The sequence below is a fragment of the Trichosurus vulpecula genome, chromosome 3, assembly GCF_011100635.1.
Source record: "Trichosurus vulpecula isolate mTriVul1 chromosome 3, mTriVul1.pri, whole genome shotgun sequence".
In the NCBI taxonomy this organism is placed as follows: domain Eukaryota; kingdom Metazoa; phylum Chordata; class Mammalia; order Diprotodontia; family Phalangeridae; genus Trichosurus; species Trichosurus vulpecula.
Window position 1 is genome coordinate 12,392,064 of NC_050575.1, and position 27,650 is coordinate 12,419,713.

The window sequence follows — 27,650 nt, forward strand, 5'->3', positions numbered from 1 at the left end:
CTAGCTTCAATTATAACCTATAGGTTTTCAGTTAAATCCAGCGAGTTCTCAAAACAGTGAAACATTATCATTCCCTCAATAGGGATAAGACTTCCAGACCCATTAGAAGTTTAAAAAAAATCCCCGAAATACTTTTTCAGTGGATACTTTACAAAGTCTAAGAAAAATGCCTAGATTTTATAGGCTCACCGAGACTTTTGACAATGTGTTTAGTGTAGGCTTGAATGAAATAATAAGTTTTGTCAGTAAAAATTAGCCTTCTTCAATCTTAAGTACTCCAGACTTTGTATTGTCTTACCCATAACAAAGATGTTTTCTCCCAAGAAATGGTTAGCCACTGGGTTTTGGTTTTGTTACTGTTACCGTTTTTTCCTAGTCTTCTTGGTGTTATCTCCACTTCCAGAAGTCTACACCACATTGTAAAGGAATCAATAACAACCCCTCCAGCTTTCAGGTCCAACTGAAGTTCTTTGTTTTGTGAGGATTAATTAGGTTCTTTTGCAGTATGATCAGTCTTGGCATTGGTTTTTTTTCTGCTACACTTTCCTTTGCATTTCATCAGGACTGCTCCCGTTTTGTTATGGACTTGAATGATCCTAGAAATGCTTGACTTCACACCAACAGTCACTGCAATGTCTGGAGCAGTCAATGAAGTGTGTTCTTTAAGAGCTACAATTTCTGCATGTTTCCTTTGAGTAATACCCCTTCTTAAACACCACAGAATTAACAACAAAAGAGAGCAATAAAACATTTATGTGTGGCATAAAATCTGGTACTCATCTGACAAAGAAAAGGAACAAGTATTTATCAGGCACTTACTGTGTGCCAGGCATTTGCTAGGCAATATTATCTCATTTGATCCTCCCAACAGCCCTAGGAGACAGGTGCTATTATTATCCTCATTTTACTCTTGAGGAAACTGAGGCAGACAGGTTAAATGACTTTCACAGGGTCACATAGCTAGTATCTAAGGCTGGATTTGAATTCAGATCTTCCTGCCCCAAGCCTCATACTCTATCCTTTGTGCAGTCTTACTTCCTAACTGTGAGGAAAACCATCTTAGTCCAGTTTTATCTGGTCAAAGTCAGGTGTTGAGTCAGTAAAAGTACATGCATGACCACAGGCGTCAAAAAATGAGACCCCATCAAAATTTTGCCTGGGCAAAGTGATCTACACTGGCCACAACATGAGGAGCAAGGGCTGGACAACAGAACAAGGGAGGCTATGCAATTTCCCCCAGAGATCTGGCTTCTGTCTCTTCATCTGTAAACTGAGAGTACAACTGTGTGATCTAATGCTCCTCCCAGCTCCAACATTCCACCAGCTATGATTCCAAGTTTTTCTAGCTCAATTGCTTTTCAAGTGTTTGAATATCAGGGGTCTTGGAGTCATGTTATATCTCTTTTAGTAGGAAGAAATAATCTGATACCATGAAAAAGACTCAGGACTTGGAGTCAGTAGGCCTGTATTTGAACCCTGATCATGGCCTGCACTAGCTGTGTGACTGTGGACAAGTGGCTTAATTTCTCTGAAACTTTGTGCTTTCATCTATAGGACAAGAGTAAGGATGCTTGAACTTTCTAAGAAGGTTGTTTTGAGGAAAGTCCTTTGTAAACCTTTCAAATGCTATAGAAACATGAGTTAATAATCCTATCTTCCTTAGTAGCTGGTTTAGCCATCATATAAGGGAAGTAACTCCAAAAGAACATTATCTAATTCTCACATGAGCAGTGAAATTCCAATTACTTTCTAGAAGCATATTGAAAATTCTCTCATTTCAAACCATTGAGACACCATTAATTGGAGTATCATAAGAATTTGACTAACAATTATTTAGATTATGAAGATCTAAGTCTAATGGAATGAACTAGAAATAACCCAGTCTGGAAGTCAGGGTGCCTGGTTTCTAGTCCAGACATTGCCAAAAGCTAATTGCATTTTCTGAAACAAATTATCCCTTCAGAGCCTTAGTTTCCTTATATCCCTAATAAGTTAGTTGTACTTGTTCTCTGAGGTTCCTTATCTAAAAAGGTCTATGATCATGGGTCATAAAATTAGAGTTAGAAATTAGAAAATTAGAAGAGACCTCAAAAGCTACCTAATCCAACCCCCTAATTTTTAGATGAAGAAATTGAGGCTTAGAGAAGTTAAGAGATTTGCCCAAGATCATGCAGCTCATAAGTGTCAGAGTCCCATGACAGGTAAACTAAATCTCAGAGAGGTAAACTGACCGCCTAAGTTACAAGTAGTTGATAGCAGAGCTAGAATTGGAACCCAGATCTTCTGATTCCAAATTCATTGCTCTTCTTACTCCAGCACAAGTTTCCAGAAGTAGCTAAAATGTGAGACTAATGTGAAAGGTCAGGATAATCAGGGTGGTTTTTTTAAAGCTCTGATTCTTTTGTCCCTTTTTACCAAGGATGACTAAGTGGATAATGTGTCAAAGGTAAGTTATTCCCCAGAAATAATTTATACTTTGAAAGAATCTCGTAATTATTCATAAGAGAAGAAATAATTGTCTTTGGGGGATTTTGTTTAAATCTGTTAAAGAAACTGTAATCGTAGCCTTTATAAATTTATGGTTTTATACTTGAAATGTAATTATAATACACTTGTCTCTATAGATGGAAATTTTTTGGCAATAGGCTCACACGACAACTGCATCTATATCTATGGTGTTTATGACAATGGGAGAAAATATAGTCGAATTGGCAGATGCTCAGTAAGTACCTTTCTTAGTTTGTAATAAGTAAAAATGAACTATTTTCATAGTCTAGCTACTTTGAATTAAAAATGTACAATGTCAATGAAACTAACAAAATTCACTTCTCTTTGTAGGGTCATTCCAGCTTTATTACTCACTTGGATTGGTCTGTTAATTCTCAGTACCTTGTATCTAACTCAGGGGACTATGAAATTCTCTATTGTGAGTAAAACGAATTCTTTTGGGTAGAAGTGATATATGCATTTCCCTTCAGGATGTGTAGCAAAGATAGAAACGCATTGCTTTGCTATGTGATGTGGAACAAGCAGACCATCTCCCCTCTCGTGGCCTCAGTTTCCTGATCTGCACAATGATGTAGTTGAATGAGGTGACCTCTAAAGTTTTTTCCAACTCTGACACCTTGTGATTCTTTCATGCCAAAAATGCCTTCCAGCGGTGGCTTTCTATGGCCTCTGATTCTAGAGGTTCAGCACTAACATTCCAAGGTTCTATGTTTCAGGATCCCTTCTAACTCTTATAGGATAGGACTTTGATAGATTGTCACTAGCTAATTAAAGCATTACACTTGGGCAAGAAAGAAAACAAAGTTGTTCCAGTAGGACATTAAATATTCCTTCTTTCTGCAGACAGCTCCCACTGTGGCAGATGGGATAGTAGAGGGTCAGCCTTTGGCTCAGAAAGCTCAAGGAGTCCTGTCTAACGTGTACAGTCTGTGTGATCCTGAGCAAGCCATGTAACATCTGAGTACCCCGGGCCATTCTCCTAAGATTATAAATCGCACAACATGCGCTGATCTGCTTTGGAGCTTCCGTACTAGCAGTTATATATGCCAATAAAATCACAAAAGTATGAACTATAGAATACCCAGAACTGAGGGAGATACACAGAAGCCAGCTGGAGTGATGGGGAAAATGCATGCCCTGCATGTAGTGTGATACAAAAGAAAGAAAGCTCGATTTGAAGTCAAAGGGCCAGGATAGGGTGGCTTCATTCTTTGTATTTGTATCCCCGGCACCCAGCACAGTGCCTGGCCCAGAGTAGGTGCTTATTGACTGACTAATTGAATTTTGTAATCAGAATGTGCAGGTGCAAAGATCTAGTCATACTCTACATTCTCTTTCCTCCCCAATAACTAACATGGTGAAATATATTTAAAATGAAGATCAAAGGCTTCCTTAAAGGAGATGTAATGACCCAAGAAAGGGCAGCAAAAATGGTGGATGTGGAATGGGAAGGCCAGGCAGCAAGTTTTCTTGCTAATATTACTAAAAAAAAAAAGACATAGCATTCTTATCACCCATTGATAGCGCCACTTTTCCCCTATCTATTTTTCTGTATTACTGCCTTATGCTTACAGCAGCACTATTCCTCCCATCTCTCTCTCTCCAGCCCTATACCACTAGCACATCCTGGGACCAGTACTTGTGCTCTGTTGGGCCTTTATTTGAAAATGTTCCGGGCAGCTAGGTGGTGCAGTGAGTAGAGCACGGGCCCTGGAGTCAGGAGGACCTGAGTTCAAATCCAGCCCTCAGACACTTGACATACTTACTAGCTGTGTGACCTTGGGCAGGTCACTTAACCCCAATTGCCCTGCCTTCCCCCCTGCAAAAATTTTTTTTAAATTTAAAAAAAAAAGTATTGGTGAACATGTACAGTGCATGGATAGAACTAAGAGCTAAGCAAATTGAGGACTTGTTGGATAAGTCTTGTGCAATGTTCTTCCTCTAATCAATTTTAGTTGTGAGTGGGCAATGACATTAACATGAACAACCGACTACAAAGATTGAACACTCGTGAAATGCTGGCTGATGTTGAATGTTGTAATCAAATCAAAGTTCAGCAGAGTTAATATGTCACACATTTAACGTTATGTATAAACTCTATTGTCCTGTATGGTAATTATGCACACAGAGGGTGAGTGGTTCCCACGAATGACTACGACCCCAACTTTTGTACCGTTGAACCAGTCATTTCTAGAATTGGCTAGGGGGAAAGAAAAGACAAACTAGACAGATGTAGAAGCTACTCCTTAGTCCCATTAAAGTTCCATAAACTAGAGGGACCCAAATTTCTCCCTGCTCTAGGACTTACAGACTGGGACAAGAGGTACTGGCTATCAAGGATACCTGCCCCCGGATTTTGAAAGCCGGGAAAGAACAAGATTCCCAAGTCACACTTGGATTCAAACAGGGCACCTAGGAAATGAAAATTGGCAGCTTTGGCCTTAGGCTCCAAGGAGGAAGCTAGTAGGAAGGGAGGATGAAGAACAGGAATGAATTCTTCTTTCCAGCCCAGAAGGGAGTTAGTTGGGCCACAGCTTTCCTCTCTCCTCTTGCTTCCATGGGCTGGCTTCTAGAAGCAGCAGTAGAAAGAGTACCAGGCCTAGAGTCAGGAAACCTTGGTTTAAATACCAGTTCTAATACTTGTCAACTCTTTTACCTTACCCAAGTAACCTTACCTCCTGAGCCTCAGTTTCATCTTCTATAAAATGGGAAATATAACACCTCACAGAGTTCCCTTCTAGAACTTGTTATAGAGTAACTCTTAGAAACAGGATTCAAAAGCAGGTCTTCTGACTCCAAGCCCAGTATTCTTCTTAGGACATTATGCTGCTTTAGGAGAAGATGGACCTAGGTAGGGGGAGAGGACAGTGAGAAAACTGTGTTATCTAAATGGTATAGGAATGAGGAGGCCAGAAGATGGGAGGGGGCCACAGGAAGAGAGGTGAAAACTAAACAAGAAATGGCCTCATACTTAACTCTGAGCGATTTAGGTTAGGTATTAGGAATGATTTTTAATAGAGAGTACTGGTACTACATGGTACTCAAAGGGGTTATGAAGCCCCTTTCTGGGGAGCACAGCTAGAAATTCATACCTGAGGTCGTGAAGGCGAGGGATGACTCAAGTCCATTTAGTGTTTCAGTTCATCTCTTCTCTTCAGAGCTTAACCTTCAGTTCATTTCTTTTCTTTTTTAGGGGTCCCTTCTGCATGTAAGCAAGTTGTAAGTGTGGAAACAACCAGAGATATAGAGTGGGTCACCTACACCTGCACTTTAGGGTTCCATGTCTTCGGTAAGTTTCGTATAAACTTTAAAAAGCGAGAATGTTTGTCCATTCATTTTCCAACAGCTTTTTTAATCAATGCAGGCCATTTCTCTGAGGCCTTGCCTTTCTTCCCTTCACTCTCTTTCTTGATCTCCAAGCCAGGCTGCACCACTTGCTTGCCTAAACTAACTTGCAGTCCTTTCTACCCCAATTAGCCATTAGGGTCAGAATTTACCACCAGGATCCTGGAGAATTCAAGTGTACTAGGTTTATCTAGCTTTCGTGTCTCTCCCCTGGGACTTCTGCAGCCTCCTTCCTTTGAAGAACCTGAGAAATGACTGAGATTTCTTAGATCCAAATCAAGATGGACACACTAGGTGATCTTACGTCATTCTCTCTATAGATTACTTAGCTACATTGGATTGAAATTCTTGAAATGGGATATTTCACTTCTTTATATTTCTTATCTTCAAGTTCTGTCAGTTCTGTCCCCTGGCATGTCATATCCGTGCCCATCTCTCCGTGGGGCTTGTTGTTAACTTGTCAGGAGCAGCCATCACTTTATTTTTGTCCCAGGGCCATCTCTTCAAGAATTAGGTTGGGAGGCCTCCTCACCGCTAAACCTACTGTCACACATAGGGATTATGCCTTTTGTCACCGACCCATCTTTGAAAGTGAGAGCACCTCAGCCCAGCAGTGCCAACAAGTGCCCAGGTAGGTAGAGACCATGGCTGATAATGAGGGTCTTGCCACAGTCCTTAGTCCTTTCATCATCTCTTGACTCAGCGCTGTGACAGAATGGATTTGGAGGCGAGCCTGCTGTCGTGTGGAGGCACGACCTGTTCTGCAGCGTTTCACTAGCCCATGCAAGAAAAAACAGCAGTGCCTCAGCCTTCCATAATCATCAGGCTCCTGGCAGTCCGGACCCCGTCAGGACCAGGGCCTTGAACACCAAGCCAGATGCTTACAGCTTCTGCATACTGGACGTCCTGCATCATCTTGGGATGAAGCAAAGGAGCTGGAGCCAAAAAGAAAGTTAGTCAGGCTCCTGTGGGGCTGATCAGATATTTCCCAACTCAGACACCTGGCCAGATTATTCTTCTAATTCACCCTCTTCTTCCTTGATTATTGGAGAGAAAACAACAAACTGACCCTACCCTCTCTCATAGTCCACTGAAAGATGGCCTCAGTCATCTGGTTTTTCCCCCAGCCTGTGGTTTTCAAACTCTAACCTGCTCCCCCCAATCCTTGTGATCCTGAGTACAAAAAAAATTGCCATGCTACCAGTTTGTCATCTCTCAACCCATCCCTCTCAGTCCCACCTCTCCCCCATCCCTGTTCCTTTCTACCATTGCCTTCCTTTGAGCTCTCCCAGATCCTCTCGTCCTAGAGCTCTTCCTCTCACAGCCTTTCTGCCTTTTCACATCCGTAGAAAGAAGATCCCCCCCCACATTTCTGGCTACTCTTTAACGCAGTAGATCTCTCTTAGTCCCCAGCACAGTGGGCCGGATGATAAAGTAAACGTACTCCTTGATCTTACTGCCTTTTCTAAATTAGCCCCTTTGCCACCATCACTCAGCAGACTGTTTTTGAGATTCACTCTGTTTGTCTGTATCATCCTGTTCAGGTCCTTGTGGTAACTTGTTAGTCTCTAGGTCACTCTTTTTCAGAGTCTTCCTCTCCACGCCAACTCTTTCCCTTATACTCAGGAACTTCAGTGCACATATTGATGGCTCCTCTAACATCTAGCCACGTGATTTATCAAATCCATGTTACCACTGTTCCTTGAAAGGGTGTGCTTCCATTCACAATCCTTGTGATGCCATGGCTCCCTTCCCTCACTACTACTATATGTGTTGTCTCCCCCTGTAGAATGTAAGGCCCTTAAGGACAGGGCTTGTCTTCTCTAACTGTATTCTTAACAGCTAGCACAGTTCCTAGCACATTATAGGCACTTAGTAAATACTTTTTATTCATTTATTCATTCATCTGATCAGATTCTAGGCTCAGTTATCATCTCTATGCAGATGACTCCCAAATATAATACATGAATGTTATTTGCAGATTTTATATGTGTATGTGTGTATTCTATTCATGTTTATGTATATATGTATGTATGTATGTACAGAGATGGGGTGAGGGGACAGTGGGGAGCGAGAGAGAGATCTCAAGTCCTAATCTTTGTAGCCTGAAATTGTCACCTGTCTTGTAGACCAGGACACTGCAGATACTCATCTAAAATCTAACTCTTCATCTCCCACCCATACTAACCAACCCTGCCCCTCTAGACTCATCTAGATCTGCGAAAGCGCCAGCATTCCTCCAGTTTCTCAGATTTTCAGCCTCTCTCATTCCCAGTACGCAAGTTTCCAGGTCTTTTTTATTTTACTGTCACAGCATAGCTCACATCTTTACCCTCTTTATCTGCTCCTGTTGCCGGCAACCTCATTCTGGCCGTCTTGCCTGGACTGTGTTATGATAGCCTCCTATTTGGCATTTTTCCATCCTTTCTCTCTCCACCCCACTTTCCTCAAAGCTGCCAGATTAATCTTCTTAAAGCTCAAATCTGACCATATCACTCCGCTGATCAAAAATTTTAAATGACTTCCTATTTCCTTTTTAATAAATTTCAAATTCCTCGGCCTAGTATTTAAAGCCCTCCTCAAACTGGATCCAGCTTACCTTTCTAAACTTATCCCACATGATCTCCCTTCAAATTCACTATCTTCTGTCCAGATTATCCTGTTTGTTATCCCTCTCTCTTTCTTAGAACTCTCACCTTCTGTCAGGGATGAGTTTGAGTACCATCTCCTCAAAAATCCAGAGAGCGGTGCTCTTCCCTCCTCAAAGTATCTTTATTTACTTACCTATGCACAGATTGCAGATTGTGTGAGTGGAATGACTGTTTTCTTTTTTGTGTCTTTTTATCCTCAGGGCCTTGTATATTGTAGGAGCTTAATAAATGTCTGTTTTACAGAATTGAATAGAAATCTTTGCAAATTAGAAATGAAAGTCCTTGTCTGTCCTACAAGGATGCTATGAGGGTCTAGTGTACATTGTAAAAGCACAATATGCATATGTTGTTTCAGTTACTCAGATTTAGTTCTTTCTGATGTGATATGCTTGAAAGTATAGTAATATATTACAGTGATTTAGAGAGGAAAATATTTATCATTTATAAATCACTTTGTAATTATTAAATGCTTTTACTTTTCAGTTGCTCATTTGATCTGCCCAGGAACCCTGTGTGATAAGCAGATCAGGGATTATTATCCTCAATTTATATAATTAATCAACAAGAATTTATTAAGTGGCAGACACTGTGCTAGTAACTAGGGGTACAAATACAAAAGTAAGATAGTGCTTTCCCTTAAGGAACTGACATTCTACATATGAAGAAACTGGGACCCCTAGCGAGGAAGTGATTTGCCCATGGTCATACAGAGCTACTGAGTAACAAAAACTGAAACTTAACCTAGGTACTATGGTTTTCTGAGTCTAGTGTTCTTCCCAGTGTAGCCCGCAACCATGAGACCCTATTCAGCTACTTAACCAGCTGTATGACCTCAGATCCATCCTTTTCCTTCTTGAATCTCAGTTTCTCCATCTGTAAAACAAATGGATTGAACTATATCACCTCTAAGGTCCCATCCAACTCTAAGAGCCTTTGATCTAAAAATCTGCCTTCCAAGTCATAATGAATAAAAAAGTCTTGAGTCCCTTGGCAAGATTTGCCAAAGCTGTTAAGTCACAAAGTAAGGCTGGGGAACCTAAAGCCTAAATTTCACTTGGAATTAAATCCTTAGTATCAAATGTGAAACGTTTCTCCACCCCATGTGGCAAATGTGAACCCAAAGGTGTCACAGAAAAGAGGTTACAATATGACCCCTTGCTCCTGGGGTTCCAAGTGGCTTTTATTTCTTGGTTGATGTTAAGAAGCCTCTCCCTCCATGATTTTTTGAAAATAGGCTAATGTGGAAAGATGAAAATAGGAGTAGAACTGGGGCTGGCATTTGCCTTCTGAAGTCTTAGATCCAAGGCTGGATGACCATATTTTTGCTGGCATTAAAGAAATGTTAGTTTTAATGACACAAAAGAGTAAGTATATAAAATACGTCAAAACTCTGCTCTATTTCAGGAGTGTGGCCAGAAGGCTCAGATGGAACAGACATCAATGCTGTTTGTAGGTCCCACAAGAGAAAACTTTTATCAACTGGTGATGACTTTGGCAAAGTACATCTCTTCTCTTATCCCTGTTCACAGTTCAGGGTAAGGTGTTGCTTTAATAACCACATTAATCTCATCCTTACTCTTCAGGAGAAGTTCAGTAATTATCTAGCAAATAGGGAAGGATTGATGGCTTGGGACCTTTTCAACACCCTTATGTCTTACCACATAGGGATTTCTGTCTTATTTGTGTCTTGGACCCTCCCTGACTGTAGAGTCTCTTTCTGCACATTTTAGACTCTTAGCTAGGCAACCATCTGCCAGAATTTGGCAATTATTCTGCCTAAATTCAAGGATGACCCAGAGCAGACAGTCTGCAGCTTTCTAAAACAACCCACGCACCCCACCACTACAAAAATCACAAAGCATTTGAATGAATAAGAAAGATTGTGCTTCATGTTGTCATCGCTGTCATTATTATTCATAAAACAACGGCTGGCCATGTTACAAAATGTAAACGGAGTTCAGACTGTTCCCATGTTTATGCCTAGTACCTCGTACATAGGAATGCTTAGGAAATGCCTTTTACATGGAATTGAATTGGAATGTTTGCAAACTGAAGGGAGATGAAAGCCCTAGCCTTTCAGAGCAGTTTAAGGCTGATAGCTCTGTGAGGTGGAGAGTATGAATGTTATTATCCCTTTTACAAATGAGGAAATGGAGAAAATACTGGGAAGGGAACAAGCATTGATGAAGTGCCTACTATGTGCCACACACTGTGCTAAGCACTTTACAAATATTATCTCACTTCGTAGGGTTCAGACTAGATGACTTTCTGAGGTCTCTTTCAACCCTGAGTTTCTCCTCTATAATAACTGATGGATGGAATATCATAGTATAGTAGGAAGCGTGCTGGATGTGGAGTCAGAGGACGTGAGTTTGAATTCTGCCTCTTCTGCTTCTCTTCTAGAGAAGGCTTTACCGGTCCCCCTGAACATAAGTACCTTCCCTCTGTGGATCAGCTCCACCTCACCCTGTATATATTCTTTTCTGGTACATAGTTGTTTCCATGTTTGTCTCCCCCATTAGACTGAGCTCTCCAACAGCTGAGATGACTTTCGCCTTTCTTCATTTCCCTGGCACATGAAAGGTGCTTAATATAGATTTAGTGATTGGTAGCCTACCTTGTGACCTCGGGCGAGTCACTGTATCTTTGTGAGCACTGGGGTGCGGGGGTGGGGGGGGCGCAGCTAGGTAGAGTCAGGAGGACCCGAGTTCAAATCCAGCCTCAGGCACTTGATACTTACTAGCTGTGTGACTCTGGGCAGGTCGCTTAACCCCAATTGCCTCCAAAAACATGTAGTACGGTGGTCTCAGGCTCCAAATTTATGATCTCCCCATCATGTTATAAACAGTTATGCCACAAACAAGGCAGGGTGCACTTACTTCTTAATAAATGTCTGAATTTAATTGAAACATTGGCAATTATAAATGTTTTATAAGTAATATGTCACTTTCATATTGCTTTGTAGGCTCCCAGCCACGTATACGGTGGGCACAGTAGTCACGTAACTAACGTAGATTTTCTGTACGAAGACAGCCATCTCATCTCCACAGGTGGAAAAGATACAAGTATTATGCAGTGGCGAGTCATTTAGCACTGAGACACATTGGTAACTGTGTAAAGATGTCCTGTGTAGGCTGCATGTTGAAGATCCTATGTGCAGCTGAGCTTGGTCACTGTGATTTTTTGTTTTGTTTTGTTTTGTTTTTTAAAAATCTTACAAACCTCAGGAAGACTTTGCCCTCCACCAGTTACCTTAGCTTAGTGAGTCAACATGTGTCACTTCGGGGAAAACAATTTCTATTTCTTCTTTTTGTTGTATGATATATAAAACAGTACAAAGTTAATATAAAAATGACTCCACAGTTTACAGTACAGTGATCACAGCAAAAGTAACTGGTAAATACTTAGTAACTTTTCTATACTCTACAGAAATGGTCACAGAATGCCTTTTAAAATAGTATATCTATAGAAATGTATATGTTCTGTACTAATTCACCATCCACACTACATAGATCTGCCTGTTTCAGATATTTATGGTAATACCGAGGTATTGGATTGTGGCTGTTGTTGATTAACTTGTCTGAAAAGAATAAGCCAACCTAGAAGCTGCCAAGTGACTGGCTAGTGCAGTTGGATGCGGGCATACCACACGGGCTAGAATTCAGTGGTTCCTCCAAAACAGGACACTAGGCAAAGCATTACACAGGGAATGGGCTGCATAGACATAATGCACAATGGGGCAGAGGTGCCACGTTGCAGTGGTTTTGCGACATTGTGGTGGGGTTTTGTTATAATGTGCTAACGGACATGATTGTGAAACGCTGACCTCGGGGTGACGTTATTTGTGCTATGCCTGTATTTTGTTTTATTTGGTTGCATTCTTCAAGGTATGGCATTAAAGTCTCCTGGGCTGGGAGGAGGGGGAGAGATAAGGGGATCATATCTCTTTTTTGTTAAGCAAATTCTATTCCAAATTAATTTAAATATATCAGCAGGGTATGCAAGTATTTAATTGATTCCTATAAACTGTACTGCCTAACCAAACTAAAACCAACCTTTTAACATGCATATAAATCATATGTTCTGTGTAACCAACCACAAGCCCATTAATGGTTGAGACATGTAACTACCGTAATCTGTGTATTAATTGGCATGAAATGGTATCGTACTTGCATAGGACTTTAGCAGTTCATGATAAATGGCCAAGGCTAGGCTCTCCTTTTTTATGCTTATGGATATTGTATATTTGTATTTTAAGACCAAGTAGATCAAGTGAAAAGGATCTCTTTTTAAGTGTACCGTAAAGCGATAGAGGAAAATGGAAGTCTTGAAAGGCTACATGAAATATTAATGTGCAACTTCTGGTCCCTGTCTTTTGTGCATGGGTGGATATTTATAGTATGAAATAAGATTGTGGTTTGCAATGACGTAATAATGGAGTTGGCATAAATTGTCAAGAAGGCCTTATCAATCTCGATTGTGTGACACAGATTGAAATTTATTGTTTACATTGGGGAATGTATCTAAGATTTTAAAATAGAAGAGTAATTAGCAGACTCTTAAAAGATAATATTAAAATTTTTGCTTGTTCCAGACAAGTAAATGTGTTGAATTCTTTGATCTCTCCAGCACTGGTTTTTTAGAGTGGTTGATGAAATACAAGAAAATAAATACATTTGGAAGCATTTTTTATTACTACATCTCCGGCCTGCTATATTGAAAGTGCAGGTCACCAATAAACATCATGCATCAAAAAGGAATTCATTTGTTCGTATCTTTACTATCTCTCTGTTTATACAAATGAACTATCCATGATCCAGGAAACTAAAAGTGAATTTCTTACCCACTAGGTGGCTCAAATGCAACTAGTCTTATCCAAGCCTTCCTAGTAATTACTGAAATTCTTTAGTTGTTAATAGTTGTTAATATGGCAGTGCATAAATTGCAGTTACTTGAATTATGAAGTTAACCATCACCTTCATAATGTCAGTTTTCATACACAGACTGTTGGAAATCTTCCATTCACATGGATCACATGCTATGCTTCAGGATATTGGGAACACTTATTGGATTTCATGAGGTTGGAGACTGATTTCAGTTTTCTGGCCTTTATATATGTAGGAAAGTAATACAAAGTAAGACTACAAAGAGGTAAGATCATAGATTTAGAATTGAAAGAGAAAAACCCCCTTTCTATAAATAAGGAAACTAAGGTCCAGAGAGGTCCTGTAACTTACCCACAATTACACAGCTAGTTTGAAGCAGGATTCGAACCCAGATTCTGGGTCCAATATTTTATCCATCGTCTCACTACAATGCTGAGTTATGGAGGACACTGAACTCTAAATTGTGGAGTTTGAATATGTTCATTAGGCAAAAGGGAAAGACTGAGGAGTAGGGGAGTGGCAAGACTAAGTGTGCATAAAGTACATTAATCTGGTATCAGAAGGAAGCATGAAGTAAAGAGGAGAGAAGATAGATATGGGAAGACTTATGGGTAGGCTATTTCAGCGGTCCAAACGAAAGGCAAAGAACACACGGACCGAGTTGGTGGCGATGGTGAAAATAGAAGGGAGGGGCAGAAACAATAAGTATTTCATAGGAAGATGCTGGGAAGTTGGAGGAGTAAGAGATTGGAGGGAACTTATTTTGACAAAATCCCACTCATAAATTCCCAAGAGAAACAAAAAAAAATTTGAGGAAAAAGGAACATTTTAAAAAATGAATAAAATTCTAGCATAAGGGAAAAAAAAGTAAAAGAAGCAAAGGCAGAAACACCAGAGGGAAAAAAGATACTGAAGCTATACCGGTAGTGGCATGCAAAAGAAGGCTAAGATTTTTTTCAAGCCACATAGTAAAGTCACCAAATCAAGAAACAAATGAAATTAGCAAAAAGTTCACAAGATGAAATGAAGGGGGAATGAAATGGAATTAAAGAATCTCAGAAAAGATGATGATGAAACTCAACAGATTAGAAATGCCCTTAGAGAATACTAACAAAATAATACATTCAATTAAAAACAAACTCATTTCACTAGAAAACAGTGATGGAAATGGAGAAGAATCAGAAAAACAAGTCCCAAAATTAGCTCAATTAGAAACATTTAAAAACTATGCAGAACTTAAAATGAGAAAGGGCTGAGATGATGGAGCCTTCAATTTATTATTTTTATTATTTATACAAAATAATAAATCTGTACAAGGTTTTTAAAAAGTGAAATAGTGTTGGCAGATTTAACTACCAGAACCCCAACTCCCAACCCATTGCATGTGTGTTGCAACAATCCGGCTAGCAGCTGCTGTGGGGGTGTAAAACCAACAACCAGCTCATAGAACGCTGCAAGCCCAGGTCCTTTTGATCTGCTTTACTAAAGAAAGCAACGTTAAGGGGTTAACAATCTCAATTTAATCCAACATACAAATATTCACTTAGTTCAGGGGGAAAAGCCAGCACCCTGAACTTCAGAGCAAATACAAAAAAAATTACAAACAGAACAAATACAATTCATAGTTACCAAAAAGCATCAACATCTGAGTTCACCTGGAGGGCTATTAACTACAGCTGCCCAGAGTCTCCACATTAGCACACCACCAAGAGTGACAGCCCCAAGCAAATAGCTCTGTCTTCTCTTTTTATGCACTCTTTAGCCGTCATCAGACGTCATCTGAGCGACCAGAACTTAAGTTCTTACTATTGGCCCTGGTCTTAGCACCTCCCTTCATTAGCCCCACCTGGAGCCCCACCTTAGTTACCAATTCAATCAAGAAGATAAAGGCCAAAACTCTTCAAGGGCACTTGGTTGAATAAGTGCTAAAAGCCCATCTCGATCGTCAATACAATGTGTTACATTCAGAGAGTGCAGGAAGACCAACATGTCTCAGGGTCCAACAGTAGATGTCCCATGGCTGTGATTTACCCTTAACCCCTCCTAACTCCACAAGAGTCAGCAGATGATGATTTTCTGAACCAGGGAAAGGAAAAAAAAATGAATGCAAGATGTGGACAGATATGGCCTCCACCCAGGACAACAGGCTAAAAGGAGAAAAGTACTAGGAATCCAGCTAAGGTGAATCCTCTCTCCCCCACCCTCTAGGTTACTCAGAGTAGGGACTCATCCAAATCAATCCTTATTATGTCCCTAATTTGGAGAAGCTAAAGTCCTGGTTGCTCAGTGTTTTGGGGTCTGTGCAGCAATGTAAAGAGGAGGAACTAGTGAGAAAAGAACCCCAAGGTGAGAAGGAGCTGAGAATACAGGAGAAAGGCTAAAAGTTCAAGAAAGGAGCCTGAATAAAAACCTTGTTCATAAGCAGATAAACAATAAAGAGAAACGAGAAAGAAGAAGGAGGAAGAGAAGGAAGAGGAAAAAAGGAGTCATACAGGAAGAAACCAGGTTACGTTGAACAAATATTGTAACTTAAAGCCCAGAGATCATGGAACAAGAAACTCTAGAATGCTTCAAAAGAATAATTGATTTTTTTAAAAAAATTGGAAGAAATTTAAGTGAAAAATTAGGGATGACTGCAGAATTTTAAAACAGCAGAATAGGGGGAAATATATGTGATGAAAAGTATCTCCAAAAAGTTCTGAGAGAGGATAATGGATTTTAAACACAAAAATACTAAGGTAGAGAGGAAATTTTTCAGAAGAGAAACAAAAGAAAACAAGAATTCTATACAAGCCAAAGCGACTCACTTTGAAGACAGATGGTACAGAGATAGCTTATGGATCATAGGTCTCCCAGAAAAGCAGGACAAATGAAAAATCCTGGCTGCTATACTGCAAGAGAAAGCGAGACTGCCCAGAACTTCTGAATATAAACAAAGCGGCGATTAACTGAATACATGTATCACTGACAGGAAAAAAAATATACACACTTCAAATTCCAAGGCATATAATTATCAAAATTCACAATTTCAATAAAATTTGCAAGAATCCTGAAGAACTCCAATTATGAAAAGACAATAGAAGGGGAGGAGAGGAAGAAGATTTCAATTAATGTAGGATTCTGCATTTTAAGAAAGAAGAGAATAGTATATTCCCAAAGCAAAGGAGCTCAGGCTATGACCCCAAAAGAGCATATCGTGCCAACCTGAGCCTAATAAATGAAAAAAGATGGGGTTTCAACAAAAGGGAAGTATGTAAACCATCTCTAGGGGGGAAAAAGATGAGATATTGAGCACCTAACCGAGCACTATGGCTAAGCACAGGATAAAAAGAAAAGCAAAAGGCAGTCTCTGTTCTCAAGGACCTCACGGGCTAACAGAGGAGACAGCATGCAAACGTGTATGTATGTATATATGCATACAGAATAAACTGAAGTTAATCATAGAGGAAAGGCTTCTTCCAGAAGACAGGCTTTCTAGCTAAGACTTGAAGGAGTTCAGAAGGTGGAAATGGGAGGGAGAGAGTTCTAAGCATGGGGAACAGCTATTGAAAACCAAATTTGGGAGATTGACTTATATGAACAGCAAGGGGGGCAGGGGGGGGTCACTGGGAGCAGTGTCACTGGATTGAAGAGAACATGGATGGGAATTACCAAGGGTCAGATAGCTAATACATATCTGAGGTAATATTTAAGGCAAACTTAATTAGGCAAAGGGAGGGTGGAAGAGTTGAATTAATAATATGGGCTAAAGCTCCTGAGCCCTTATAATAAATCAGTAGCTTGTATTGGAGACAATAAGAGAGTAGGAAATTGTACAAATTGGGAGAGGAAATGAGGGATAAATGACAGGAAAACAAGGGGTGTGCACCCCTACCAAGTCTTTAAACCAACAATGAAGGGATAATGCCTTTTGGTTTCTCAAAAACAAATGGAGGTGGGTCTGTAGGAGAATGGAATAAAAGAAATGGAGCTGAAGGAGTGAAAAAGGGGAAGTGGGGAGCAGCCTAGAGGGGGAAAGGAAAGAGTACCAGGAAAGAACATTCTCATGGGAAAGACACGTCTGCAGTAAGAGACTGAACTTCTAATAGGTTTTGCACATGTGGAATTTGCACATTAAATGACCATCTTTTCTGAGGAAGGGTCATACCACCCTAGACCAAATCCCACCTGAGGGGAAAAGACACATGATTCCCCAAGAGCACCTAGCATCCATAGTGGTAAGGTGTGTGTGCCCAGGGCGGGGCACAGCATGGGAAGAGGAATCAGATAAGTTAATATGACCTTAGGAATGACAGAGTTAAAACTGGGTCTCATAACTTGAGACACTATTCAACACTGCTTCCATCCAACATTACCTTCTTCATGAACTGATATTTCTAAGAGTAATGAACAGAGGAAAACAGGGAGGATAGAAATGCAATAACAGAGGAGAGCTCAAAACTGGCACTCCAGAAGCTTTACTTTCATAAGGGATGAAGAATATAGCCCATAAATCAGAAAATAGCATTTGGAATTGACAAACAGAAGAGAAATGATGAAAAGGGCAAAGCAAAGGAAAGTTTGTTGGGAAAAGAGAAAAAAATGTTACTTAAAGTAAGAGATGGGAGGAAAGGCAGGAAGGGAGGATTTCAACTCAACTAGACAGAGAAAGAAAGGAGTCAAAAAGAGAGAGAAAATAGAGAAAAAAATGGATGTAAACAAAAATAAAGAATCCAGAAGAAAACTTCCCCCAATAGTTTAACTTATTTGTGATATCACCGATGTGGCTGCTTCCTCCAATAAGTACAAATCACAACTCATCCATGTGTTCTCATTCCTGCATCTCTTGTCCATGTTCTCATATAGAACCTCCATGAGGGGTTCAGTGAATTTGCTTAAGTGCACCTTCTAGATGTCTAGATAATATGTGGACAAGAATGGAGCACTCCATCTGTTCACAGGATATCCTCTCTTGATATAGGACTGATTCAGCTCTTTTTCTAGTCCACATACATAGGTCACTTTTCATATGCGACTTCTCTTTAGTTTATGTTTTAGCATATACATAACCGCCATGAGCTTCTCCATTTTGCCCTTTGAGCAACCATGAACTTTAATTATCTGTAAGTTCTGGTGATCTATGACACAGGGTCATGTAGCATCAGTGGAAAAAATATTGATGTTTAAAAGATAAGCCTTTGTTCCAGGGAGGAGCCTGGAGTACTTAAAATGAATGCACAAGTTCCCAAAGTTGATCCAGTCTCCTGTTGAGTTATGTCTTCAGTTCACTGTCTATTTGCAACGTCTCCTCAGCCCTGTGTGGTTTGTCCTTCATTCTCAAAGAGGACCATGACATCAGGAAGATGTTGCCATGACTTGCAAGTGAATTGGATTTAAGTGAGGGAGCTCTTCAAGAGATGTGTACTGATGAACCAGTTCTATGGATTGTCCAACGAACTGGGTATCATAATCTTGGTAACAGTCATTCTTCACTTGCTCTCTTCCTTTTTGGGTAATTCAGCAAAACTCTTTTGAGTAATTATTCATCTTATTTAGGAAGCTCTGCAATGTTCCAGTGCTTGGTGCAATGAGCAAGATGCCATCCATAAAGGGTATATGTATATGACCTCACCATCTATAGGAAATCCTTCTTCCCATTGGACTCTTGTGTTGAGCATCTTCCATGATGGCGGCCAGCATCTTTAGTGGACATGTCCCTTTTTTATGTATGCCTCGTTTGATATTAATGGTCTAATGATCATCTAATAAAGTTATTTCTTTTGTTACATCTCCCAAAGAATCACAATGCTTTTTTTAAGTCAACAAAAAATAAGCGGTGGTATCTGGTATTTTTTACTCTTTTCAGCCAAATCTGATTGTAAAGATGTGGACTACAGTAGAATAGAATTTGAAAAAGCCTACACATTCTCTTCTGAAATTTTCATCAAGGGTGCCCCATGTAAGCCTAGAGATAGATTGATTGATTGATTTAAATAAAGGCACTAGATACACCAAAATATTTATAGCAAAGTTTTTTGTAGAAACAAAGTAGATACCAACTGATTGAGGAATGGCTCAACATGTATTATATGAATCTGATGAAGTAGTAAGATACCATAAGAAACATTAATATGATGAAAACAGAAAAAAACAAAGGATTTGTAAGAACTGATAGAAAATTAAATAGTCATAATCAGCAGAATAGTATACATAATGACTTCAACAATGTATACGGAAAGAGGAGATGATTAAAAGTAATACCAGCAGAGGGTGCTTCTCAGTGTTTGGTGGCGCAGCAGCCTCGGGTCCTGGCACCTTGGAACAGAGGTCACCATGAAGGCCTTTATGACGACCCTGGCAGGTAAAACTATCTTTTTGGAAGTAGAAACTAGTAACATTATTGTGAATGTGAAGGGCAAAATCCAGGACGGAAAGGGCATTCCTCCTATTTGCAGATAGGCAGATGGAAGATGGTGATTACCTATCTGACTACGCCATCCAGAAGAAATCTACCCTTCATCTGGTCCTAACTCAAGGGTGACTGTCAATGGTTGAATTTATTATGAAAGCAGTAATGGTATTGTTTTGCACTCATAGCCCATTGATGTCTTAATATCTAGCTCTGAAATTGCCAAGTTCTGAATCTGACAATTGAATCTAAACTAAAACTAACAAAGGATTTTGTGGCACATTAAAAAAAAAAAGACAATAGCAAAACAAGTGAAACAATCCTGTGAAAATATAATGACAAATCTGGACCTCAAAGAAGATCTATGAAAAAGCATTTCTCCACTTTCTTTGCAGACATGGGGAAATGTGTATGTACAATATCAGCCATTTGCAATGTATTGGTTACTTTTGCTGAATTTAGATAGCTGAAGAAATATTCAGTGCTCGTGACTAGGTCGTGCCAATATAATAAAAATGATAGTACTGCCAAAATTAATGTATACTTTTAATGCTGTGCCAATCAAATTACCAAGGGAATACTTTATAGAACTTGATAAAAATGAAAACATTAACTTGGAAAAACAAAAGATCTCTAATATCAAAGGAAATGATGAAAAGAAGTAGGGATGAAGCAGGAATAGCACTTCCAGACCTCAAACTATTATTTAGGGGGGAGAAATCCTTATTTGATTAAAAAAAACTTCTGGGAAGCAGTCTGGGAGAAATTAAGCTTAGATGAACACCTTATACCGTGTTTCACAATACATTCTAAATGGAAACATGACCTTAATATTAAAGATCATGTTACAAACTACCCTGAGGTTTTACCTCGCACCCTACAAATTGGCAAAATTGACACAAGTCAATGTTGGTGGAGTTGTGGAATGACAGGCACGCTAATGCATTGTTGGTGGAGTTGTAAGATAGTGCAACCATTTTGGAAAGCAATTTGGAATCATGCAAATAGAGTAACTAAAATGTCCATACCCTTTGAATCAAACTCCATTACAGGGCTTATCCTCAAGGAAGCCACCAATAAGAAGAAAGTCGTTATATTCACCAAAATATAGCAGCGGTTTTTTGTGTGTGAGAGCAAAGAATTAGAAAGAAATTAGATGCCTATTAATTGGGGAGTGGCCAAACAAATTGTGGTACGTGAATGTAATGGAATATTACATTCTATATTAGTTATATTACTGTGCTGTAAGAAATTCTGTGTGGTGAATATAAAGAAGCATGAAAAGATCCATAAAACTGATGCAGAGTGAGGTAAGCGTCAAGAAAACAATGTACACAGTCACTACAACAGTGGAAAGGGAAATAACAACTACATACCAAAAGAACTGATTGAAGATGTATGAGAAGACACTGCCAACCGACCCCCTCTGTTAAGGCAGAAGATCCACAGGCGTCACACCTTGGGTGAATCCAAAAAAAAGTAAGAATTGTAACTATACTATCAGACAAAGCCAAAATGATCATTCATAATACATAATTCATGTAAATTAATATAAATAATATAATTCATAATATAAACAAGAGAATTACTTTAGATTTAAAGGAACCAGAGGCAACAAACTAGTATCGATATCCAATGTGTATGTTCCAATTGGACGAGCCTAACGGTAAGATAGCAAAAAAGAAAACAGAGAATTTAACAAAATGTTAGAGAAGTTAGAGCAAAAAGTTGCATTGCATCATCTGAATGGGACCACTAAAGAATATGTGTGTGTGCGTGTGTGTGTGTGTACCTGTATACAGATATATTTCTTGGCACTACATGGCACTTTTACAAAAATAAGCCGTGCACTGGTGCAGAAGTTGTAAATAAATCTTAAAGGGTAGAAATCCTAGGAACATTTTTAATAACTGAGCATTTTCCCTGACCAAGTCAAGAATTGTGCAGAAATGACTTCAGGTCTCAGTGAGGGTAGATCAAGGGGAACCTTTAACTGGCCCTCTGGCTACTTTTCAATCTGGGTTATTAAACTGGTTAAGTCCATGATACAACATAGTATTGGAAGTCACATAGAAAGCTGGCTAGATCTTTTCCGACCCACTGGCTGCCTATTTTATCTTTCCTTCATGGACTTACAGTTCAGATCTAGGAGCTATTTTCTCCTTTGGGATCTCATTGCCCAAATAATTTCTCTCATCTCCATTCTCTCATCAGAAGTAGATGACAGGCCAGGTGATCAGTAGCCAGGGGTCGGCTTTGAGTCAGGTGTCCTCAACTCTCCTGGCCTCTCAAAGGTTCCCTTCCCCCAGATGTTTCCAGTCTCTATCCTAGGCTCCTAGGGTCAAGGTTATTTTTAATCAGGATCTTAATCTTAAGCATGGAAAGCTAACAAGACTGTAAATGAACTTTTCTTTTCAGTGCAGCTGCCCTCAAAAGTACCTGGCACATAGTGTTGTGGTTTCATGATGTGCTATGGTGGAACCACCTCAAAGAATTCAGTCAGACCAGCAACGTCAGAGAAAGCAAGATGGATTTTTATAGGGTAAAGATGCAATTACATAACGGAAATTATGAATATTTAAAAGGCAGGAGAAGTTTATTAAGAGATTAGGTAAGAGGGGAGGGGTTCCAGTTACAATGGAACTTCACATGCAATTACCCACAATGCATATGGAAAAATGCATGGTGGAGGGGTATGTATGATAATGATATTATAATAAGCCTCTCTATGTCATAAGTTCGCCTAAAGGACAGCTTTTGCTATTACTGAGCAGGTACCTACTTAGGGAAAGTCCCTTCTATTGTTTTGGGGTCCACATCCTGCTTGGGCATCCTGGTGCTGCTGCTTTCTGATTGGCTGAGTATTGTGGTCCTGTCTGAGGCTAGATGGATGTGGTTGAGTGCATGGACACAACTGCTGTTTCTGTGGGAAATATGAGGAATGGGTCTGGGGGCAGTGGCTAGCTAGAGGCAGTGGCTGGGATCCCATCACGAGGACATGCCCGCTGCTCTGTGAGAAATATGAGTTCATGGACACACCTGTTGTCTAGTGAGCAGTGAGGCATATATGAAGATGTTAGGATATTAAGTCGGGGTGGGGGGTGGGAATGAGTGGCTAGGTAGGGGTAGTGGGCCTGCCATTCAGTGGGGCCCATAAGGAAGTTAGAATATTGGGGCTGGGGGCAATTTTATTAGGATTCCATCAATAGTAGGTGGTTAATGAATATTGGATGACAAAAGTAGTCTGAGCCTATTTTTCTGCCACCCCCACCTGCTTTTTACCCCATCCAGAAATCCTTGCAAAGTTAACTTATGTGCCTCTAGCTCTTCCTACTTAATGAAGACCTACTCCATTTCCCTTTGCACTTTACTAAGAGTGATGAGGCCACAATCCCTAGACTTTACTTTTTTGGTAGCCAAATCCATGGTCATGCCCCATTCATGAAACATCTTAATCTCAGGAAATTATAGGGATACATGACCAATAAATCAATTAACACCCATGTAATATATAAGCTTTCACCTTATCTTGCCCAGAACCAGGCCTCTAAGTTACTTTACAGACATTTCCACCTTGCCATCTCTCTTGATACACAGTTTTGCATCTCCATGGACAACTAGATGTCTCATAACCCTCCAAAATTTAACAGGTCCAAGACCCAGGTCAATATCTACCCCTTCCCCAAGTCTTACCCTGTTCTTAACTTTCCTGTTACTCTCAAGAGCACCACCGTCCTCACAGGCATGCGAGCTGTCAACCTGGATGTCATCACACTCAACCCCTTTGTGGCACATTTCTCCAGTAGGCTCCTGTTTGTTCTCTCTCCCTCGAGTCTCTGCCCAATCCAGTCCATCCTCCACTCATCTGTCAAAATGATCTTCCTAAAGTAGAGGTCTATTTTAACCCCATTCATTAAACTCAGTGGCTCTCTATTGCCTCCAGGATTAAAGACAAGATCCTCTATTTGACATTTAAAGTCCTCAAAACCTGGCCGCTTCTTTTCCAATCTTCTTAACTTTTTTCTCTCCTCCGTTTACTCCATGATCCAGTGACACTGGCCTTTCTATTCCTCCCATTTAACTCTCCAAATCCCAAGTCTCCATCTTTTCACTGGCTGACCTTCATACCTGGAAATGCTCTTCCTCCTCACCTCCACCAAGCTTCCCTGGCTTTCGTAAAGACTCAGCTCAAATCCCATCTTCTGCAAGGAAAACCCTTCCCAGCCACACACTGTTAACGCTGTCCCTCTAAAATAACCACCACTCACATTACATATTGTCTCCCCAAACAAAATGTGAGCCCCTTGAGGGCAGGAACCATATTTTCTTTGGTTGGTTTGGTTTTTTAGTGAGAGCAAAAAAAATGTTTATACCATTAATAAAAAAAAATAAATTTTAAAACATTGTTTATCTCATATTTACCAGATACTTTTAATGTTTATATTGTTTTTTAGATTATACATTTATACATAGATACATATTAGATTATACATTAGATGTCCAGTGGTGCATGTATATGTTACAAATAAATATGCATATATCGGGGTGCATTCTCAAAAACTTTGATCCAAAAAGTTTGGAGATCAGTGGAGCAGATCATCTATAAGGTGTCGTCTGTCCCTGACATTGTGTGTTCTGTCGTTCCAAGGTCGCTTCCAGCCCTCACATTTGGATTCCAAATCCTTGATGTTCCTTGAATACATTAATCGAACTCATCACCTGGGCTCTGCACACCTTGGGAGCGGGGCAGATCAGCTCCCCGGCCCCTACTTACCCATTGAGCCTTTAAAGCACCCTTTAGCCTAACTCCAGTAGAGCCCGGTGTGGCCGCGTCCTTGGGGTGTCCGCGCCCGGGACCCTGGGCGTGCCCCACTCTCTTCCCTGGCCTTGTCCGCGACCTTTAGCTCTGAGTTCTGGGGTCTCCTCCCCCCCCACCCACCTTACTCTCTCCTCGGGGCCCGACTCGCGGGGTGGCTTTGTGCGCTTTTCTTCTGCCCTGGGGAGTGTCCCCCCGATTCCCCCGCGAGGCCCAGGGGAGCGTGCCGCTCAGAGCCCGGCGAGGCGGGGGGAGGGGACGGGGAGGGGACACCCACGCGCGCGCTCATAGGAAAATGGCAGGGACCGGGCCGGGGCTGTCAGCTGCTGGAACCCGTGGCCGCAGCTAGCAGCCCGGGGTCCCTCCCCCAGCCCCAAATCAGCCAAAGGACCCCCGCCCCCACGCCACCCGCGCCCGCGATGAGCCATCAGCGTCCTCCCAAATCCAGCCAAACGCCGAGTCGCCGCCACCGTAACTACGCTTGGGGCCGGCTCCCGGACTAAAGCCCCCGATCCGTCCAGGCTCTCGTCCCTCGTCCCTCCGACCCCCCGCGGCCGCAGCTGCCAGCGGGGCCGCCCCCACCAGCGCCCCCGCGCCACCCGCAGCTGGCTCTCCGGGCAAAATGAGGTGAGCTCGTCGGCCCAGGTGAGGGAGGAAGGCCTGGGCGCTGGGCGGGCGCGGGGGAGGGAGGCTCGCTCCCGCAGCCGCAGCCCCGGCCCCGGGCCCGCCGCGCGCCGGGGAGCCTGGGCGGCCCAGATCCCGGAGCTGGGCCCGGGCTGGGGCCGGGAGGAGTCTGACACATGTGGCTGTGTTTGGCAGGGGCCCGGGCTGGGGGAGGCTGCGGGGAGGAGCTACGCTCGTGGCCCCACCCCCCGCCCCGCCCGCGGCCTACGTCTGTCCGGAGTTGGCTGACTTCCAGCGGGGGGCTGGCTGGGCCTGGCCCAGCCCTGCCCGGCGCCGGGGGGATCCCTGGGCGGGGGGAGGCAGGGCCCCCGCCCCTTCTCCCTGGCCTCCCCGCCTTTACTGCCCCGGGGGCGGTGGTGGTGGCGGTGTGGGAAGAAGCTCGGGCATGTTGTCACGGTTGGCGCAGGGTGGGTCTCTCACACCTGGAGGTGGGAACGTTTCTGGCAGGTCGGACTGCCACATGACGGCTGATGTCATCGCTTTCTGCCGCTTGACAATGAAGGGCAGATGGCCATCCAGGGGCCCTCTCTGAAGCTGTCCCTCTCCTTGGTCTTGTGGCCTTCGCTTTCCCTTCCCCGTCCTCCCTTCTGCTCTATTTGATTGTCTTCTCCCCCGTATTTCTCTGTTTCTGGGTCTGTTTCTGCTGCTTTATCTCTTCTGTAGCGATAAGTTTATCTCCTTCAGTGGTTTTCCTTGGTCTTTCTGTATCAGTCTACGCCTCTGTGTGCTGGTCTCTGCGCATGCCTTTCTCCCTCTCCCCTTCCATGTGTACTTGTCTCTCTGTCCCTGTCCCTGACTTCTGTCTGTGCCTATCTCTGATTCTCCGTCTCTATTTCTCTGTCTCTGTGCCTCTCTAGGTCCCTGTTCTCCCTGTGTATATGCTTGCTTTTGTGTGTGTTGGTCTCTATATATTTCCTCTGTCTCTCCATGTGAATGTCTATTTTTCTGAATGTATTTCTGTCTGTCTGTGTACCTGTATTTCTTTGTCTGTGTCTCTGTATATGTGCCTCTCTATGTGAGGCTGCTTCTGTTCGTATGTCTGTGATGCCTTACTCTTTCTCACCCTGCCTTTTGGAAGGGTGGGGGTTAAGTTGAAAGGGACCTTATCAGACAGCATATAGTGCAATTCCTAACTGAAGAATAATCCCCTGGACAAAATACCAGACAAGAGATCAATCAGCCTTTGCTTGAAGGCCTCTAGCTGGGAGACACTCATTCCACTTTTGAATACTTCTAATTGTTGGGAAGTTTTTCCTTATATCAAAATTAAATTAGCTTCTTTGTAACTTCTAACTATTGCTACCTCTCCTCCAACTCCTCTCTTCTACCCAGTTAAAAATGGAGAGGGAGATGGGAGGTTGGAGAATGTTGCAACAAATAATCATCTTCAGAAAACAAATCCACACAGAGGTCATGTCTAAAAAATACTGTATGTCTCTTTCTTTTTTGTTGTGTGTGTATATCTCTTTCTTCTTTGAGTCTATCACCCCTCTCTCTGAAGGTAGATAACATGCTCCATCGTAATCTGGAGAAAAGGTTAGTCATTGCATAGATCATCATTTTAAGGCTTTCAAAGCTGTTCTCCTGGTTCCATTCACCTGCATCAATGCATACAATCTAGGATTTTGCTATGTTTTTACACTAATCTGTCTGTGTGTACACTCTTTTGTCTGGTTCAGATAAAAGTGAGGTTCATCTGATGCCTACTCCTCCCTACCTCTTCCTCTGTGCTTGTGTACTCTTTGTGTGCACCTCAATTATGAGAAATAGAAAGCTCTACCTCTTCCTCCTTCCTAAATTGTTTTGTTCCTTTAACTGCCTTTTCTCCTTGCCCTCTCCAAACTCTAAGAACAGAATTGTGCTCTGTCCTCTGTTTTTCTTGTTTATCTTCAAAACCTTTTGAAAACATTAAGGTTCTGAAGGAACACTTGTTTCTTCTCCCCATTAGGATATTAGCACTATATTGAGTCATACAGACTAAAGCACATATTCAAATAAATTTACTTTTCCGGATTTCTCTGGATTCTCACATATGCATTTCAAAGTTCCTACTCAGCTTTGGTCTTTTCATGAGAAATGCTTGAAAATCCACTATTTCACGAAAGGTCTCCCTCCCCACCACCTCTCACCCCTGACCCCATAGAATTATACTCATCTTGGTTAGGGGTAAGGTATTCTTGATTGTAAGACTATATCATTTGACTTTGGGAATATTGTATTCAAGTATTTTCTCTCACTTTTAGTAGAAATTGCCAGGCCTTGTGTGATCCTGGCTGTAGTTCTTTGATAGGTGAACTTCTGAATCCCTGCAGTATTTTTTGTGGTTGATGTTGGAGCTGTGCGTATTGGTTATGACATTCTTGGGCTTTTCC

General features: G+C 41.5%; 2 protein-coding genes across 10 annotated transcripts in view; both read left to right on the forward strand.

Annotated features, from left to right (window-relative positions):
* Positions 1-13,264, forward strand: part of EML1 (EMAP like 1) — a 312,714-nt gene extending 299,450 nt beyond the window's left edge. For all 7 annotated transcript variants that reach the window (XM_036750598.1, XM_036750594.1, XM_036750593.1 and 4 more), the window contains 5 exons: positions 2,625-2,722; positions 2,839-2,926; positions 5,702-5,797; positions 9,909-10,039; positions 11,470-13,264. In XM_036750598.1, coding sequence (XP_036606493.1) covers positions 2,625-2,722; positions 2,839-2,926; positions 5,702-5,797; positions 9,909-10,039; positions 11,470-11,595 — 539 coding nt within the window. In that variant the 3' untranslated portion in view covers positions 11,596-13,264. The remainder of the gene's footprint in view (positions 1-2,624; positions 2,723-2,838; positions 2,927-5,701; positions 5,798-9,908; positions 10,040-11,469) is intronic.
* Positions 13,265-24,844: 11,580 nt separating this feature from the next.
* EVL (Enah/Vasp-like) overlaps positions 24,845-27,650 on the forward strand; it is a 275,108-nt gene continuing 272,302 nt past the window's right edge. Inside the window, exon 1 of one of the 3 annotated variants that reach the window (XM_036752868.1) lies at positions 24,845-25,221. In XM_036752868.1, the coding sequence (XP_036608763.1) occupies positions 25,217-25,221 (5 nt within the window). In that variant the 5' untranslated portion in view covers positions 24,845-25,216. The remainder of the gene's footprint in view (positions 25,222-27,650) is intronic. The other 2 variants (XM_036752871.1, XM_036752866.1) reach the window with 2 other exon arrangements.